The following is a 12,489-nucleotide window of genomic DNA, read 5'->3' as shown; positions in this document are numbered from 1 at the left end:
GTTTGGTGTATGTGTAAAATATTGTCCCTCATGTAGGATATTGTTAATGTGCGGGGATCACTGGTTGGTGCGGATTCGATGGGCCGAAGGGCCTGTTTCCACATTGTATCTCTAAACTAAACTAAAACTAATCTAAATTAAAATAGGTATGTGGGAATGGGATTCGTGTAAATGAATGCTATGGTTGGTCTGGCCTTGGTCAGCTGAAGGGCATGTTTCTATCCTATATGGCTACTGGACTAAGTGGGACCCGTTGGGTCCCATGTTCACACAGGAGGGCTGGTCCCCAACGCAATATTCTAGCTCTCCACCAATTCCAATATTGGTGGCCAGTGTGTGGGGGGGGGGGGGGCTTTCTGGAGCGCTAGTATGGGTGTTACGGGCTGAAGAGACTGGTTTCAAGAGGGCTAGTATGGACATTGTGGGCCAAATAGATTCTTGAGGTGGCAGCTCAGTCGCTCAAGCCTGATGTGCTGGCAGCTCACTCACCACTGTTGGCTGGCAGTTGACTTATGGCTATTCCTTGAAATTCCATTCCAAGCAGGGTGCAAGGCCACCAAATTTAAGTGCAGTTTCATGCCATTTCAAGCAGGGTGCAAGGCCACCATATCCAAGTGCAGTTTCCGACCACTTCAAGCAGGGTGCAAGGTCACCAAGTTCAAGTGCAGTTTCATGCCATTTCAAGCAGGGTGCAAGGCCACCATATTCAAGTACAGTTTTATACCATTTCAAGCAGGGTGCAAGGCCACCACATTCAAATGCAGTTTCGTACCATTTCAAGCAGGGTGAAACCACCATAAAACCACACAAAAAACAGCATAAACACCACACTCACAGTTCAGTAGACATTCTGTGTGTTCAGTTGATTCACACCTCAGTCGTGACCTCTCCCTCCCCCATCTTGTAGAGACTGAGCCACACCCACACTTCCGGGTTTTATAACCCCTCCCCCTCCCACTGGAAGGGGCGTGGCCTTCATGGCGTGATTGACAGGGGAGAGATTCTCAACATTTTTTAAACACTAATAACACTTTTATATTTCATTGATGGGAAGAATCCTCTGCACCTGAAGAGCAGAGGGGGGCTGAGTAAGATGGCCAAAAATCACAGCCATAAGTGATAGCAAATCAATATTTCAAAGCAACTACCACCAACCATTTGCTGTGCTTTATTTCAAACCAACCACATTTTCATTTTCAAACCACATCAAGGTCAGTAAAACCACACTCACAGTTTAGTAGATGTTCAGTGTTATTCACAGCTCAGACTGAGAGACGTGACCCTCTCGCTCCCCCCATCTTGCAGAGACTGACTGAGGCACTCAACACTTCCGGATTTTATAGTCCCTCCGGAAGGGGGTTGGCCTTCAGGAGAGAGAATCTCAACATTTTTTAAACTAATAATTCTTTTATTTGTCATCGATGGGAAAAATCCTCTTGTCCTGCATAGCAGAGAGGAACTGAGTAAGATGGCCAAAAATCGCAGCCGTAAGTGGCAGCGTTTTTTCTAAAATCAATATACAGAAACATAGAAACATAGAAACACAGAAATTAGGTGCAAGAGTAGGCCATTCGGCCCTACGAGCCGGCACCGCCATTCAATATGATCATGGCTGATCATCCAACTCAGTATCCCGTACCTGTCTTCTCTCCCATACCCTCTGATCCCCTTGGCCACAAGGGCCACATCTAACTCCCTCTTAAATATAGCCAATGAACTGGCCTCAACTACCCTCTGTGGCAGAGAGTTCCAGAGATTCACCACTCTCTGTGTGAAAAAAGTTCTCCTCATCTCGGTTTTAAAGGATTTCCCCCTTATCCTTAAGCTGTGACCCCTTGTCCTGGACTTCCCCAACATCGGGAACATCTTCCTGCATCTAGCCTGTCCAACCCCTTAAGAACAACCAGGAAGTGGTCAAGATGAGACTTTTAGTAATATAGATAGATGTTTAATGTTTCTCTTTTTAACCTTCAACTTTAACTTTAATTATATGATTAACATTATTAGATAAATGTTCAGTAAAACTATTGATAATCCATATGAATTATTTTACCCTTGTCTATTCTTTTGTCTACCCTTGTCTATCCAACTTTGTGACTTTTGGGCCTGAAGCGCATCGCCCGTCGTGGCCTTAAATGGACGTGGGACTTACCGTCGCCCGCCTGGGGCTTCGACATCGGGAGAGAAATGGTGCAGGGGAGAGAAAAGACTGCCTTCCATCACCGTGAGGAAGAGATTCACTGTGATGGATGTTTGTGTAAATTTAATTGTTTGTGTCTTGTAGGAATTGTTTTGTTTGTATGGCTGTGGAAACGGAGTTTCGTTTGAGCCTCACTGGGGTTCAAATGACATGGAATAAATATTTTATTGTATTGTATTGTTGTTCATTAAATCTTAGTAGTACATTCTTCAACTTCCCTTCCAAGATATAAGTAGAGAATACTGGTTAGACAGCGCCCATGGAGGGAGAAACTGAGTTGATGACCTTCCACTAGAACCAAGAAAATTGTGAATGGAACAAGTTCAACGTTATATAAAAAGAAGGGGAGTGACAGTGAAAGAGATGATCTGTGATAGAATGGAGACCAGGATGAACTGAATGGGGCAAGTGGTGATGCCATCTGAGATTGTTTATCTAGGAGAGGAATTATCCTTCATGGGTTGACACCAAGGACCTGCTTGACCTCTGTTGTCCCATGTGTGAGGTTAGCACTACCATCAGACAACTTGCAGGCCACAGCAGAATTCAACAGTTTCAGATAGATAATAAGACAATCAAACTTGCATCTCACATTTCCAATACTCTTTTGTAGTTTTTCTTCTGGTATTTTAGATTTCCTTCCTCTGCCCTTACACCTGCAGCCAAACCCTTCACCACCATCTCTTAGATGCCACTTCTCTCAACTGTCCGACTGATCCCTGTCCAATCACATACCTCCTCTATTATTCTCTCTGCACCCCCTCCCCCTTTCCTGCTGCTTGAAAACTAGTGCTATTTCTCACTTTTCCGCTGAAACTTTAACTCAACTTCCTCTCCAAAAATGCTACGTGAGCTGTTGAATATTTCCCGCATTTTCATTTTGATTTAGAATCCCTGCATCTCCAGTAATTTTACTTTAGAATTAATTCCCTTTTGAAATCTGTGAATCTATTTTTCTGAAGATAGACACAGAAAGTTGTAGTAACTCAACGGGTCAGTCAGGTGAAAATTCTGTGTATATTCATCATGTTTTTTTTTTAAAACTTTACCAATGATGCAGGTATCAGTAAATTCCCTACTGCTGATATTAAATGAATTGATCAATAGTTCCCGGAACTTGCACCAGTTCTCTGTCGAAACACTGCAGAGAAAGCAGGGACTCTGCAGAAGGACTTGAGCAGGTTGGGAGAATGGGTAAAAAAGTGGCAGATGGAATACAGCGTAACAAAGTGTGGAGTCATGCATTTTGGTGGGGGGGGGGGGGGGGGGGATATAATACGTAGAATGGGGAGAGAGTTCCGAAATCGTAGGTGCAAAGGGCAGGATTCTCAAAAAGTTTATTTGCAAGTCAAATCGGCAGTAAGGAAGGCGAGTGCAATGCGAGCATTTAATTAGTGAGGACTAGAATATAAAAAGGGATGTTGTAGGAGCCATTTATGTTTAGTCTAGCTACTGTTGGCATATTATATTATTTTGTCTAGATAAATTTTGCAATATTATTTTGGACACTTGGGTCATTAGATGCATAGAGGGGCGTATATATATGGGCATAGTGGACAGGGAGAGGCAGACCAGGCATACGGGTGGAGAGCATACAGTTTTCACTAGACTGGGAAGAACAGCCTAGCTACAACTTGTATGCAGAATAAGGAAAGTCGGGTACGTTCATCTCTTAGTCTGTACAACTACTTCAATAAAGAACCAATTAAACTGGAAATTACAACTGGAAAATCTATTCTATTTGGTCTGCGTAAGATCACTCCTACTTACCCGTGTCGTAATAGCAACGGAAAGTGGAACACTGGAAGAGTTAAAATATTACCATTACAGATGTAATGCTGAGGCTCTATAAGGCACTGGTCAGACAGCATTTGGAGTACTGTGAGCAGTTTTGGGCCCCATATCTGAGGAAGGATGTGTTGACTCTGGAGAGGGTTTAGAGGAGGTTACGAAAATTATCCCAGGATTGATTGGGTTAACATATGATGAGCGTTTGATGGCACTGGGCCTATACTTGCTGGAGTTTAGAAGGATGAGGGGTAGGGGCACATTGAAACTTACCAAATAGTGAAAGGCCTGGATAGAGTGAATGTGGAGAGAACACAGCCTCAGAATAGAAGGAAATACCTTTGCATAGGAGATGAGGAGGAATTTATTTTGTCTGTGGTGAATCTGTGGAATTCATTGCCACAGAAGGCTGTGGAGGCTGCCAATGGGTATTTTTAAGGTGGCGATCGACAGATTCTTGATTAGTGAGGGTGTCAGGGGTTACGATGAGAAGGCTGGAGAATGGGGTTGCAGAATGAGAATGGAGAGATAGATCAACCATGATTGAATGGTGGAGTAGACTTGATGGGCCGAATGGCCTAATTCTACTCGTTTCATTAATGAACTATGAATTTATGAAACACAGGAATAAAGTTAGCTGTCTGTCAGTTTTGCAGAAGTCCCATGCTTTCTCAGTTGAGGATAAATTAATTCCCTGTGGATGGAGGAGTTCTGGAATGGATCTCATGATGGGGATGTGGTGGCAGAAACTCCAGTCATATTGAACATGTCCTTAAACATGCACTTCATACTCTCTGCTCCATAAAGACATGGAAAGTGTGATTACACTAGCTGTAGTTCTCCTCTAACACCATGGCCTCTTTCAGTCCTACAATTTTCTATGGTTTTACATGCTTCGCCCGCGTTATAAAATGGCGTTGTATTATGAGGTAGACAAAAATGCTGGAGAAACTCAGCGGGTGAGGCAGCATCTATGGAGCGAAGGAAAAGGTGACGTTTCGGGTCGAGACCGTACTCTGCGGGTTCCTGAAAACAAAACAAAAAGGGCTTGAGTTATTAGAGGGCATTGAGGAGTCTTTAACACACGTATCCTAGATGCTGATACTGTCTCCTCTGAAAATACAAGAATGATTCGTATTGTGAAATGCTCAGCAATAACTGAGTGTTGTGGGAAGGAACTGCAGGTGCTCGTTTACACCGAAGATAGACACAAAATGCTGGAGTAACTCAGCGGGACAGGCAGCATCTGTGGAGAGAAGGAACGGGTGATGATTTGGGTCGAGGTTGTCACCTCCCCATAGCCAACAATGAACCATTCTACATTTCCTTGATCCTCGCATGCTTTGATCGGTTGTTTTCACACCTTACATTCTCTTTGTACCCATCGGCTCCTTCTTAGGAGTGGAGTTCGATTCATTGGAGATGGTCTGGGAGGTGAGGATGCTCCTCAAACTGCAGAGCATCCTGGACAATACAGCTCACCCCCTCCAAGCTGAGGAGCACATCTGGTCACTTTCATTTCATGTTTCATGTATCTTGGTGTGTTTTTTTATGACTGTTGGCAGACCAATTTCCCTACTGGGATAAATAAAGTTCTATTGTGTCGTATCTCTAGTTTCCATTTTCCCTGGCTCTCAATCTAAAGCAGGGTCTCGACCCGAAACATCACCCGTTCCTACTCTCCAGAGATGCTGCCTGTCCCACTGAGTTCCTCCAGCATTTTGTGTCTATCCTCAGCACTAACTGAGTGTGGAGTGAAAGGTACAAGAAGTGAATGGACAGTGCTGGAGTAACTCAGCGGGACAGGCAGCATCTCTGGAGAGAAGGAATGAGTGACGTTTCGGGTCGAGACCCTTTCTATAGACTGATGTCAGGGTGAGGGATATACCTAGATAAGGAAGTGTAAAGTGTGAAACCAGGACAAAGACGCTGGGGATCAAGGAAAATGTTGAATAGATCATTGTTAGCTGGGAGAAGGTAAGCAAACAGAAATAAAATATACTGGGAGACAGTCAGACTGGATGAAGAACTGACAAAGGGGGAGGGATGGAGAGAGAGGGAAAGCAAGGGTTACTTAAAGTTAGAGTAGTCAATGTTCATCCCGCTGCCCCTTACAAAATATGCAGGGGCCGCGGAGCGTTTTTGAAGGGGGGGGGCTGAGTGATCACTGATCACCGGCCTCCCTCCTGGGTCCCCTTTTACCTTGTGTAGGAAGGAACTGCAGATGCTGGTTTATACCGAAGATAGAAACAAAATGCTGGAGTAACTCAGTGGATCAGGCAGCATCTCTGAAGAAGGGTCCCGACCCGAAACCATACGTCACCCATTCATTTTCTCCAGAGATGCTGTCTTACTGAGTTACGCCACCATTTTGTGTCTATCCCCTTCCTCCCAGACGTTTACAAGGTTTCCCCTTCAGTGCTAGGCCCAGCCCTGTTTGTGAAGGGTCTCCTGAAGCGCTGTCTCTGCACTCTCTGCCAAGTTGGTCGACTGCTGTTGCCTCTGGTGTGATCACCCTAAGTCCATGTTGTACGTCTCTTGGAACAACTTCTCATATTATTCGAGGGGCTGTTCCTCCAATTTGCGCTGGGCCTCACTCTGACTCTGTCCCACTGAGTTACTCCAGTGTTTTGTGTTTTTCTGTGGCGTAAAGCAGCACCTGCAGTTGCTTCCTCCACAGTGAATGGGAGTAGTGCAGTTTTGTGAATGGGAGCCTGCCTGTAGCGTTAAGGCCCTGTCCCACTTGGACGACCTAATCCATGAGTTTAGAAGACCCTAGACGAATTGAAAAAAATGTCACGGCCATGTTGACTAAGTAAAAGACCTCCTTCAACCTCCTACGAATATGTCTACGACCTCCTACGACCCCCCCTTGACCTCAGTCTTCCACACCCAAGACCAACTACGACTAGCTACGAGTGTAAAATTATCACATAAAATGATGTCATGTTTGCACTTTTTTCTCGGGCCAGTTACCGACCTACGACTACCTACGACTACCATCACGACCTACTACGACCAACCTACGACTTACCTACGAGTAAAAAGTATCCATTTTTTCCGTGCCAATCTTTTTTTACTCGTGGGCATTTTCTATCAGGCTAGAAAAAACACCGCGACCTACTTGATGCCACGCGTACGTGGAGACCACTCACGAGCATGAGGAAGAGTTACGAAGACCTCCGAAGATCTCGTGGCCACCATGCTGCGAGTACGTCAAGGGCAAACTCGGCAGAGGCCGCCAATTAGGTCGTGAAAGTGGGACTGGGGCTTTACAATGGGAGTCACAGTTGGTCTTAGGTGTGGAAGACTGAGGCAGAATGGGAGTCTGCGTGGAGCGCTACATGGCAGTATTTATTTATTTTTTTATTATACAAATACTTTTATTCAAAATATAAAAATAAACATACAGACTATTAACACAATCAAAGGCTGCCTCTGTTGACAGTTTACAAACAAACGATCATCAAATTAATATAATGGCAACTTTATCAACAAAACGCTCAACCTCCCGTGGCAACCAGCGTTCCCCGTGGACACCGCGTGTGTGTTCCCTCTCCTGGAACACGCGGGCACAGATGTCGGCCCAGAAAAGGGGCAGGCAGCCGACCCGGGTGCGGTCGTCGATTACCCGCCGCCTGGACCCGTGAATGGGCATCTTGGCCAGACCCTGGAGCAGACGGACCCCCCCTCTGTACCAGGTGCCCAGATATCAGGAGTGTGGGGCTTAAATGTAGCCAATACTTGAGGAACAGCCCCTTCAGATAGTGGAACAGGGGCTGCAACCTCACACACTGCATGTACAAATGGAACCCGGTCTCTTCCTCGCCGCAGAAGTGATAGGCGGCCGCAGAGTCCGTGAACCGGCTCAAGTATCTGTTACAGGCCACAGCCATGTGCAACACTCTCCACCCCAGGTCCCCTATGTAAAGAGGGAGGACTTCCTTATAGAGAGCCCTTCACTGAGGACCACTCCCGCCGTCAGGTGGTGACACGGACTGCCACAGGGTGTGTCCGGGCAGAAGACAAGGGCGAGGAAGTGCAGAGTGTGCAAGAGCAGCCTGTACAGTACGCGCCTCTCCACGTCACGGAACGGCACGCTGGGCATCTCAGAAAGGCGGCTCATGTTGCTGGGGCTGGCTCTCGGGAAGGGACCCGGGCCGTAGGTCCTATGAGCAATTCCGACGGAGCGGGGGTAAGTTCGGCCAGAATGGCTCCACACACCGTCTCTCCACGCCAGAGTGGAGCAGTACACGGCAGCATGGGAGCCGGCATTAGGGAGCCGGCGTGGAACTGCTACATGGAGTTACTTCTCCACGGTGAATGTGAGCTGGCGTTAGGGGGCTGGTGTGGAGCTGCGACGCCGGGTGGGGGCCGGCAGTAGGGGCCGGTGGGGCCGGTGTTTGGGGGCAGTAGGGGCCGATGTTTAGGGGCCGCGTTTGGGTGCTGGCAGTAGGGGGGGGGGGGGTGTGTTGGGGGGGGTAGGCGTAAGGGGGGCCGGTGTTTGGGGGCTGGCGTTTGGGGTGCCAACAGTAGGGGGCCAGCGTGGAGTTGTTACACAGCAGTAGAGGGCCGGCGTTGGGGGGGCCGGTGTTTTGGGGGCCGGGAGTAGAGGGGGCCGGCAGTAGGGGGCCGGGCCGGTGTTTAGGAGCCGGTGTTTAGGGGGGCGGCAGTAGGGGGCGTGTTAGAGGGGCCGCTGTTTCGGGGCCGGTGTTTAGGACCCGGCGTTAGAGGGGCCGGTGTTTAGGGGCCGGCAGTAGGGGCCGGTGTTTAGGGGCCGGTGTGGGGGCCTAGGACCCGGCGTTAGAGGGGCCGGTGTTTAGGGGGCCGGCAGTAGGGGGGCCGCTGTTTCCGGGCCGGTGTTTAGGGGCCGGTGTTTAGGGGGCCGGCAGTAGGGGAGTGTTTAAGGGGCCGCTGTTTTAGGGGCCGGTGTTTAGGGGCCGGTGTTTAGGAGCCGGTGTTAGGGGCCGGCAGTTTGGGGGCCGCTGTTTCGGGGCCGGTGTTTAGAGGGGCCGCTGTTTCGGGGCCGGTGTGAAGCTGTTACACGGAGTCGCTTCTCTACTCGCTACACTGCCCACACTGTAGCAGGCTGGGCTGGGCGCGGCGTGTGATTGGCCAGGGCCGGCAGGAAGTGGATACAATGTAACAGGGAGCGGGTGAGTGTCAGTTTCACTCGCGGCCGCCGCGTTGTTTCATTGAACAAAACAGCAAAGGGCAACACAAATATCACCCGGTATATTTATAACTGTTCTTGTTATGTTTCCTTCCACATTAAAGATCGCAGCGCTATGCTCACCGCAGCCAGGCTGATCTCGGCTCTCCTCTACTTGTCCGGGCTCATCTGGGGCAATGATGATTCCGACTGGGTGAAACTCCCCGATAAATGCGAAGGTTTGTAAACCACTCGTTGGACGATTGCAGGTTTTACCTGTTACGCACCTAGGTGAAGGCAGGTGTCAATTCTGTTTGTGTTCACGTTGTAGCTGATACTCATCAGAGTGTGATGTTCATCATCGGCAATCGTGCTATTTATTTTAAAATATTTAAAAATAAATAGTGTATTATTGCTTTCCTCGTGAAATCCGTCAGGAGTGATTGCTTTGTGAGTTGTCATTAAAAGCCATCTCCCTATTTGATCATTGTTTTAGGAATTACAGGCTTTTTGGTTAAAATGTGCCTCATGTGTAGTAGGCCCGTTTAGCTTCTAGTGACAACAACTTTTCATGACAGCGATTCAGATTGTCGTTTGTGCTTTTATTTTGAAATACTTTGGACAGTGAGGATATGAAACTTACGTTGAAATAACATCAAACTAAATTCTAATTATTTTATTCAGAGCTACAGATATAAATGCCATTTAAATGTATATATGTGCTGTATTACCAGAAAAGAGGAACTGCTTATTGAGAGATTAAAATGGTGGCTGATCCAGTTGAAGATATTGTTGTTGGTGACTTTTATGAGGGGTGTAATTTTGTCTATCAAAATAACATTTGCGATAAACATGATGCTAAATGTACAAAACTATTTGGGTTGGGAGAAACTGTGTTAGTTAGTAACTTTGACAATGGAATAGGCCCATTGTAGGTACTTGCTACGACTTTCAAATTACTCCTTCAACTGGGTTGTCCAGTTAGAAAATTCTGCCACATTCTTGCGTTCAAAAGGTCTCTGTTTTGGGACGGGTAGAATAAAATAATTAGAATAATTGGTTTGATATTATTTCAACCTAAGTTTCATGTCCCACATATTTGGTCTATTCAAATTATATATTTGTTTACGCACGCTAGAATAGACAATAGGTGCAGTGGACCATTCGGCCCTTCGAGCCAGCACCGCCATTCAATGTGATCATGGCTAATCATCACCAATCAGTACCCCGTTCCTGCCTTCTCCCCATATCCCCTGACTCCGCTATTTCCAACTGCGCTGGTTCTGGACTCCCCCAAACACCGGGAACATGTTTCCTGCCTCTAGCATGTCCAAACCCTTAACAATCTTATATGTTTCAATGAGATATCCTCTCATCCTTCTAAACTCCAGAGTGTACAAGCCCAGCTGCTCCATTCTATCAGCATATGACAGTCCCGCCATCCCGGGATTAACCTTGTAAACCCACGCTGCACTCCCTCAATAGCAAGAATGTCCTTCCTCAAATTAGGGGACCTAAACTGCACCCAATACTCCAGGTGTGGTCTCACTAGGGCTCTGTACAACTGCAGAAGGACCTCTTTGCTCCTATATTTGATTCCTCTTTTTATAAAGGCCAACATGCCATTCACTTTCTTCACTGCCTGCTGTACCTGTATGCTTACTTTCATCGACTGATGTACAAGGACCCCCAGATACCGTTGTACTTCCCCTTTTCCCCCAACTTGACGCCATTTAGATAGTAATCTGCCTTCCTGTTTTTGCTATCAATGTGGATAACCTCACATTTATCTGCATTAAACTTCATCTGCCATGCATCTGCTCTTTTCTTGATTAGTACGGATGTCGGGGGTTATGGGGAGAAGGTAGGAGAATGGTTGAGAGGGAAAGGTAGATCAGCCATGAATGAATGGTGGAGCAGACTTGATGGGCCGAATGGCCCAATTCTGCGCCTATAATTTATGGACTTTTGGAGCATCTGGTTATGGTTTATGAGGTAATTTGAAAATTGCTTATTGATTGGAAGGATTTTGCTCCATTTTACCATTGGTCTTTTTATTTTCATCTTTAATTTGTTCCACTGTTACTGAGAAATGAGGCATTTTTGATAGAATGATCCTTCCAAAGCAGCTAGTAGTAAAGTGAACCTTTTTGCTCAAATACATCCTCATTTCAGGGAAAGAATACCTTCCATTTATAACAATATTGTTGTATGTGGAGGAGCCATGAACTAGAGTGAGACTACCAATCCAGTGTGAATTCTGATCCAGAAGGGCTGACTATTCAGACTTTAGAGATACAGCATGGAAACAGGTCCTTCGGCCCACTGAGTCCGCGCCGACTACTGATCACCCCGTACACTAGCACTATCCTATACACAAGGGACAATTTGCAATTTTACAAGCCGATTAAGCTGCTAACCTGAATGTGGGAGGAAACTGGAACGTGATCACAGGGAGAACTCCCTGTACAAACTCAGCACAGACAGCATCCATAGTCAGGATCAAACCCGAGTCTCTGGTGCTGTAAGGCTGCTGCACCACTGTTACCTACTGACTACTTATTTATACAGCGACAGAATCAAATTATTACCATTAATCAGAGGCAGACAAAAAAATGCTGAAGAAAGTCAGCGGGTGAGGCGGCATCTATGGAGAGAAGGAATAGGTGACGTTTCTGGTCAAGACCCTTCTTCAGACTGATGTCGGTGGGGCAGGGGTTGGGGGGGGGGACGGTGAAAAGAAGAAAGGAAGAGGCGGAGACAGTAGTCTTTGTGGGAGAGCTGGGAAGGGGGAGGGGAAGGAGGGACAAAGCAAGGTCTACCGCTGGAGTGTAAACTACCCAAACAAAATACGAGGTGCTGTTCCTCCAATTTGTTTATGGGCCTCACTCTGGTGATGGAGGAGGCCCAGGACAGGAAGGTCAGATTGGGAATGAGGGGAGTTGAAGTGTTGAGCAACTGGGAGATCAGGTTGGTTAGTACGAACTGAGCGGAGGTGTTGGCCTGCGCTTGGTCTCGCCGATGTAGAGAAGTTGACACCTGGAACAGCCGATGCAGTAGATGAGGTTGGAGGAGGTGCAGGTGAACCTCTGCCTCACCTGGAAAGACTGCTTGGGTCCTTGGATGGAGTCGATGGAGGAGGTAAAGTGACAAGTGTAGCATCAGATGTTTCCATGGACTGGTCTCTCCCTGCCTATAATCTCTTGTAGCTCTTGTCCAAATCATATGGCTTCACACTTCCTATTATTTCCTGTGCTGGAGTAACCCAGCGGGTCAGGCAGCATCTCTGGAATGCCGAGGAGGTGCTCTGGGACACCCAGGCAGCTGCCTAACCCACTAAGTTTAGTTT

General features: G+C 47.1%; 1 protein-coding gene across 1 annotated transcript in view; it reads left to right on the top strand.

Moving 5' to 3' along the window:
- The window catches only part of cnpy3 (canopy FGF signaling regulator 3), a 184,814-nt gene that overhangs the window by 149,337 nt on the left and 22,988 nt on the right, over positions 1–12,489 (top strand). The window contains exons 2-3 of the mRNA XM_055644124.1: positions 9,131–9,144; positions 9,266–9,379. Of these exons, the coding sequence (XP_055500099.1) occupies positions 9,277–9,379 (103 nt within the window). The 5' untranslated portion in view covers positions 9,131–9,144; positions 9,266–9,276. The remainder of the gene's footprint in view (positions 1–9,130; positions 9,145–9,265; positions 9,380–12,489) is intronic.

The sequence above is a fragment of the Leucoraja erinacea genome, chromosome 12 (genome assembly GCF_028641065.1).
Source record: "Leucoraja erinacea ecotype New England chromosome 12, Leri_hhj_1, whole genome shotgun sequence".
Classification (NCBI taxonomy): Eukaryota; Metazoa; Chordata; class Chondrichthyes; order Rajiformes; family Rajidae; genus Leucoraja; species Leucoraja erinaceus.
This window is presented reverse-complemented; position numbering and strand designations above follow the sequence as displayed.